Source organism: Nansenia antarctica (assembly GCF_963989245.1).
Source record: "Nansenia antarctica genome assembly, chromosome: 8".
NCBI classification, from domain to species: domain Eukaryota; kingdom Metazoa; phylum Chordata; class Actinopteri; order Argentiniformes; family Microstomatidae; genus Nansenia; species Nansenia antarctica.
Window position 1 is genome coordinate 54,329,699 of NC_137678.1, and position 7,500 is coordinate 54,337,198.

Consider the following 7,500-nt stretch of genomic DNA (forward strand, 5'->3'; position numbering starts at 1 on the left):
ATACTCACACGCCTCCCGCCCAACCTGGATCCATACCAGTTCGCCTACAGAGCCCACAGGTCCACAGAGGACGCCATAGCGACGACTCTCCACGCCACTCTATCCCACCTGGAGAGGGGAAACAGCTACGCGAGACTGCTCTTCGTGGACTTCAGCTCCGCCTTTAACACCATCCTTCCAGACAGGCTAGTGACCAAACTACTAGACCTGGGTCTATCACACTCTATATGTGCGTGGATCAAGGACTTCCTGACCGACCGCCCCCAGAGGGTGCGGGTGGGCCCCCACACCTCCACAGCCCTCAGCCTCAGCACTGGGTCACCCCAGGGCTGCGTGCTAAGCCCCATCCTCTACAACCTCTACACCCACGACTTCACCCCCATCCACCCCAGCAACTACATCGTAAAGTTTGCAGACGACACCACCGTGGTGGGATGTATCTCGGGGGGGGACGAGGCGGCGTACAGGGATGAGGTAGAGCAATTGAGCAAGCTGTGCAAGGTAAACAACCTGCTGCTAAACAAGTCAAAGACCCAGGAACTCATCGTAGACTACAGGAGGAAAAAGTCCGAGATCCTGCCCCTGCTCATCGACGGAGAGAGCGTAGAGATGGTCTCAAACCTCCGTTTCCTGGGACACATCATACGGGATGACCTGGCCTGGAAGGACAACACTAAAGGCACCATCAAGAGGGCACAACAGCGGCTATACACCCTGAGATGCCTCAAGAAACAACACAGCAAGCAGGAGATGCTGGTGGCCTTCTACCACGGCGCAGTGGAGAGCATCCTCACCTTCGGCATCTCCAACTGGTACCACAGCTGCACGGCAGCGGAGAGAAACGATCTACAGAGAGTCGTGAGAACAGCACAGGGGATCACCGGCGCCACCCTCCCCTCTCTGGAGGAGCTGTACGAAACACGCTGTCTCAGGAGGGCCTCCAAGATCTCCAAGGACCCGACCCACCCTGGGCACGAACACTTTGTCAAGCTGCCCTCGAACAGGAGGTACAGGACCCCGGCCGCTAGGACAAACAGACTGAAGGACAGCTTCTACCACAGGGCCGTCAAGGCCCTGAACACAGAAAAGGCCTAAGTTCTGGGCCCAGGACAAGTCCGGACGGATTGTAATGGCAGCTAGTGCTGAGGCACAAACATGTACATTTTCAAGCCTGCAAACTGTGACACTTTAAAAAAATGTGAAAAAATACTTTCTTGTGCAATATGACAACCCTAGTTGACTATCTGTGCAGTATAGTACAGTGGATTGTGTACATAGCCTCTATTGATGTAAACCAGCTCCTTATCTTCTTGTGATTTTATGCATCTATGCTTTTTCCAAAATGTGTTTCTTTTTCCTTTCTTAAACACCAGGGGAGCCTCCCCTCCTAAATTTCGTTGTTTGGTACCTGTACTGTAACAATGACAAATAAAGTCTATCTATCTAACAAGTGTCTTAAATTTTGAGTCGTTATGTTTAATGAATGAAGCTAGGTGTGTTCATTGTGTTCAAATTTTGCTGACTGTGGCAAGCATTTTGCATCACATGAGCTTTAATTTGAGAATTTGAGTTTTTTGCAACTTGTGTTTTAGCAAGACAAAATGTCTTTAGACTTATGAGAAAAGGAGGATTGTGTTTTGTGAATTGTGTCTTCATGTGAAATGTGTTTATGGTTTTGGCAAATGGGAGCTAGTTTTATTAAATGTGTTTATAGAACTGGTCATTTGGTTTAGAGAATTGGCTTTTGTGTTTTAGCAATTGGGAAAAACTGTAATTAGATCAATGTGAAAGTCAATTGAGAATATAAGTTCAAAATAAATGTAATAAGGATGCTTAGTAACTAGCTAGATAAATATTACCACTAACTCTAAACTAGCTTGCTAGCTAAAGTTACCTGAGGTAACTTACCTCTAAATATGGATCTGACTGGGGCTAAGTTAATTTATTTGAGGGGGTAAACACACACTTTATTTGTTTTTTTGCTTTGAACAAATTACTTACCAACAAGGCATCTGCCTATGGTCCTAGCGGTCACCAGCAACTAGACTCACTCACTGAACATGTAACTACAGAGATGTGTGAAACCTGGACATAAACAAAACCTTCCAAAAGGGTTTAGGCAAGGCAAGTTTATTTGTATAGCACATTTCATACGACAAGGGCAATTCAAAGTGCATTATATGCACACATTACAATAGCCTACAGTAAGAGGAGTAAGTAAGATTTGTATGTATTGTATGTGTTATTATCCATATTCTAAAGGCTTGCTTAGATTAGTTTTAGATTAGTTTTTACTGATTAGATTTCTATTCTGGAAAAGTCTGTATATTTTACAGATTACAATACAAATTATATATAATGTATAACCCTAACCCTAAACCCATGGATGGGTACATTTATTGTTTTCAGAATTTTTAAGTTTAAATATACAAATTATACATTATCTACTTAAAATAGGCATTTCCCCAGACTTTTCTAGGGATGTATAGGAATAAAAAAATCACATCTAGAATTTGCCCACCCAGATGGTAATGAAATGTTCAGGTAATCTTGGCTCCGATCTCGTCCGACCTCGGAAGCTAAGCAGGGTTGGGCCGTGTTAGTACCTGGATCTTGGCTGAGTGCTTTACCACGTCACGCGCAGTATCAACCAATGAAAATGCGTAGAGTGCGTCCAAGATACGCCCCTATATTTGCATACACATCTGACAATGACAAAGACAAACTATTCTATGTGAATAGCTAGGTGAAAACAACATTGTCTTTCGCTTTATCAGTAATGTATGCTTTATCAGTAATGTATGCATTATCAGTAATGTATGCAGCATGTTGTCCACGCCCCTGCGCATTTTCATTGGTTGATACTGCGCGAGACGTGATGAAGCCCTCAGCTCTCGCCTCAGATTTTAAACCCTCAATTTTGGCCGCCATTGGCTAAAATCTGTAATTTGGCTCTACAAGTGTTAATATGTTTTACAAGTTTTTATATGTTTTCAGGCGAGAAAGTAACCATATATATTCACAAAATGTGTCCAGTTTATCAAAATAACCCGTTTATATATCTGATCTGACGTTTTTTCCCCCACTTCTGTGGGAAACTTCGCTAGCAACACGAGTAGAGCTTTGCATCTGCATCGCACGTTGAAGTACGTCAAGTCCATCCCACCAGGTTGCGCCAGAACGGTGGGTCACGGTCCGCGGTGTGCACGGAGCGTTATTGAGTCAACTGGTATTGTGGTTATCACCAAGTTCTCCCATACAGTGCTGATGGACTAGTATAGACCATTGCCGACATGTGTGAAAGGGGACAACAGGGGAATAGCTTGGGATGTCATAGACATAGTTTGGGATTCCATGGAAATTATAGGGAGAAAGACGCTGTGAGAGAACGGGGCTATAGACTCTCTTACCCGTCTGTGGTAATAACAGTGTCGCTGCTTTCATACGTCACGCGTGGTATCAACCAATGAAAATGCGTAGGGGCGTGGACAACATGCAAGATACGCCCCCATATATTTGCATACATTACTGATAAAGTGGAAAAGAAAGAATGAATGTGGAAAAGAAAGAATGAATGTGGAAAAGAAAGAATGAAAGAATGAATGTGGAAAAGAAAGAATGAATGTGGAAAAGAAAGAATAAATGTGGAAAAGAATAAATACATATAGAAATGTATTGCGTTATACTGTGTGTATTCATTTATGTATTTGTTCATACATTCATTTATGTGTCTATATATTTATTGTTGTTTATTTTGGCGGACTTGGTCATCCATAGGTAGAATGTACATATCTAGGAAAGGTCGTGAAAAGAGGGTCCTGAAATTTGATCTAGTTTTTTTACTCCCTTGGTCAAATGACCCTGACCCTAACCCGTGGCTCTTCTAGTGTTAAAGTCCACTGTAAGCACCTGTTCTGTTTAAAACGTCTATGAAAAGCTAAAAGGTTTAGGATCAATATTTTTGCTCTTACATCTGTCCTGACCTAAAGAAACATATACTTCACAATGATGCGTCATTGCTCTGTATTGACCATGGCCTGTGTGAGAGTACTCAAGAAAGATGCAGGAGCAGAAAGTACCGGCGAGCTAGCCAGATGTATGGAAGATCGGGATGACTGGAAGCGCCGATGGAGGGCTCGTCCGAGGACGACCGAGTAGAGAGAGGTGGTTTTGTGAGACGGATGTGTGTTGTTACCAACAGGAGCTGGGGGTCAAACAGCCGCTCCACCGCAAGAAGCTGCAGCTGGCCTTGCAGGCGCTGGGCGCAGAGGAGGAGGACGGCAAGGGCCAGCTGGACCACAACTGGGTGACCAGTGAGTGACCTCTGACCTCTACACAACCATGACAGACCACTGACCGCTGAGTCTACACAACCATGACAGACCTCTGACGCTGAGTTAACCATGACAGACCTCTGACGCTGAGTTAACCATGACAGACCTCTGACGCTGAGTTAACCATGACAGACCGCTGACGCTGAGTCTACACAACCATGACAAGAGAATGCGATAGATCAAAATGAGTTATCCTCTAAAGCGTAATGGTGATAAGCGTATAAGTGTGCTCATATTTTTCACGTGATTGTTTGGTGAATTGTAATTCCTCGTTGGCTCCAGGATGGCTGGACGACATCGGTCTGCCACAGTACAAGAGCCAGTTCGACGAGGGACGCGTGGACGGGCGCATGCTGCACTACATGTCCGTGGTGAGTTATGTTACCTGGCAGGAATAAAGCGGAATCGAAGAAAGTAGCGTTCAAGTACAGTTGTTGTTTTTGGTTGTTTTTTTTGTCTTGTGACATGATTGATTGATTGATTGATTGATTGAGAATGTTTATTTTGGTCCCCTATACAATTCACAATACAGATATAAAAAATGTACACAGTCACAATGCATAACACCAGGACCAAAAAGGTGTAGGCTGAAGCCATGGCTTATTGCACCTACCCTTGTTACATGTATGTTGTTTTTTTTGTTCAAAAAATACCAAACAAAAACTATATTTAAACCTCTGTTTTATACTTGTTAATCATCTTATTTTTAAATATTTTTTTAAATCCTTTTAGTGTACTACACATTTTCATTTCCTTTTCAAAAGTATTCCATAAGTTAACTCCTTTAACTGTTATACATCTTTGTTTTGCATTTGTTCTAATCTTTGTTTTCATAAACATACATATTCCTGACATGACTCGTTCCCCGCGCTCATCTCCCCCCTCAGGACGACCTGCTCTCTCTGAAGGTGGGCAGCGTGTTCCACCACCTCAGCATCAAGAGAGCCATCCAGGTCCTCCGGATCAACTGCTACGAACCCAACTGCCTCCGCAGACGACCTTCTGACGAGGTACATCTCTCTCTCTCTCTCTCTCTCTCTCTCTCTCTCTCTCTCTCTCTCTCTCTCTCTCTGTCTCTCTCTCTCTCTCTCTCTCTCTCTCTCTCTATTATCTCTCTCTCTCTCTATTCTCTCTCTCTATTCTCTCTGTCTCTCTCTCTCTCTATTATCTCTCTCTCTCTCTATTCTCTCTCTCTCTCTCTGTCTCTCTCTCTCTCTATTATCTCTCTCTCTCTATTATCTCTCTCTCTCTCTATTCTCTCTCTCTCTCTCTCTCTCTGGCTCTCTCTCTCTCTCTATTCTCTCTCTCTCTCTATTCTCTCTCTCTATTCTCTCTCTCTCTATTCTCTCTCTCTCTATTCTCTCTCTATTCTCTCTCTCTATTCTCTCTATTCAATTCAATTTCAACTAACAAATCCCTCTGCTGTGTTTGCACATTGCTGTACCTCACCCAGCAGATATGGTAGCCTTTCGACATTGGTCAAGTCCTCAAAGTCTCCCTGGATGTTGGTGATCAGTGGGAAGTATGTGTCCCTGATGTCCTTGTACAGCTGGCAGGTAGTTAAGAAGTGCAGCTCTGTTTCCACCTGGTTTTGTGTGCAGTGGGTGCACATTCTGTCTGGTCTGGGGAGCCAGGTCTGCCTGTGGCGGCCTTTCTCCATGGCCAGGTTGTGTTCACTGAGTCTGTACATAGTCAAGGATTTCCTTAGCTTTGGGTCTGTCACAGTACTCAGGTATTCTGCTACTGTGTATTTTCTGTTTAGGGCCAAATAGCATTCCAATTTGTTCTGGTTTTTGGTTGATTCTTGCCAATGTGTTAGGTAATTTTCTTTTTGTTTTCTTATAATTTGGTTTAGTCTAATAGGTGGCTCTGCTTGTGACTGTGAGAGTCCCAGAACTAGCTGGCTGAGGGGGCATCTCCCTAGAGTCTCTCTGTGGGTAAGGGCTTTGTTGTGGAGCGTGTCAGGGTGACTTTCTTTTAGGTGGTTGTAAAATGTAAACGCTCTCTTTTGAATTTTTATAATTAGTGGGTATCGTCCTAATTCTGCTCTGCATGCGTTATTTGGTGTTTTACGTTGGATACGAAGAATGGATTTGCAGAACTCTGCATGCAGAGTCTCAATTTGGTGTTTGTCCCATTTTGCAAAATCTTGGTTGGCAGGTGGACCCCAGACCTCGCAACCATAGAGGGAAATGGGTTCTATAACGGAGTCCAATAATTTGAGCCAGATTTGAATAGGGATGTCTAACTTGATGTTCCTTTTGATGGCGTAAAAAGCCCTCCTTGCCTTATCTCTCAGGTCGTTCACAGCTTTGTTGAAGCTACCTGTGGTGCTGTTGTTTAGGCCGAGGTAGGTATAATTCTTTGTATGTTCTAGGGCAATTGTATCTAGGAAGAATTTGTGGTGCTGGAGGCTGGATCTTTTTTGGAAAAATCATAATTTTCGTCTTAGTGAGATTCACTGTCAAGGCCCAGGTCTGGGAGAATTGGTATAGAAGGTCGAGGTGCTGTTGTAGCCCTTCTTTGGTTGGGGACAGCAGCACCAGGTCATCAGCAAACAGTAGACATTTGACTTCTGTGTCTACTAGGGGGATGCCAGGTGCTGCAGACTGCTCTAATGATTTAGCCAAACTGTTGATATAGATGTTGAAGAAGGTTGGACTCAAGCTGCATCCCTGTCTAACCCCCCGGCTTTGGGAAAAGAAGTCTGTGTGGTTTTTGCCAATCTTAACAGCACACTTGTTGTTAGTGTACATTGACTTTATGATGTCGTAGGTTTTTCCTCCAACACCATTTTCCAACAGTGTGAATAGCAGACCCTTGTGCCAAATTGAATCAAAGGCTTTTTTGAAATCTACGAAGCAGGCGAATAGTTTGCTTTTGTTTTTGTTTATTTGGTTGTCAATTAGGGTGCTGAGGGTGATGGTCTGTTGTACGATACTTTGGTAAAAAAACTATTTGGGATTTGCTTAGGACATTGTTTACAGTGAGGTAATGTAGGAGTCTGTGGTTGATGATCATACAGAGGATTTTCCCAAGGTTGCTGTTGACACAGATCCCACGGACCCACGGTAGTTATTTGGATCAGATTTATCTCCACTTTTGTGGAGCGGCGTTATCAATCCTTGGTTCCAAATATTGGGGAAGATCCCAGAGCTAAGGACAA

General features: G+C 43.7%; 1 protein-coding gene across 6 annotated transcripts in view; it reads left to right on the top strand.

Moving 5' to 3' along the window:
- LOC308164587 (liprin-beta-1-like) overlaps positions 1 to 7,500 on the top strand; it is a 60,114-nt gene that overhangs the window by 34,207 nt on the left and 18,407 nt on the right. For all 6 annotated transcript variants that reach the window (XR_013937642.1, XM_080538657.1, XM_080538658.1 and 3 more), the window contains 3 exons: positions 4,202 to 4,313; positions 4,617 to 4,705; positions 5,222 to 5,344. Coding sequence is in view for 5 of the 6 variants with exons in the window: in XM_080538657.1 (XP_080394783.1) it covers positions 4,202 to 4,313; positions 4,617 to 4,705; positions 5,222 to 5,344 (324 nt within the window). In the remaining variant the exon portion in view is untranslated. The remainder of the gene's footprint in view (positions 1 to 4,201; positions 4,314 to 4,616; positions 4,706 to 5,221; positions 5,345 to 7,500) is intronic.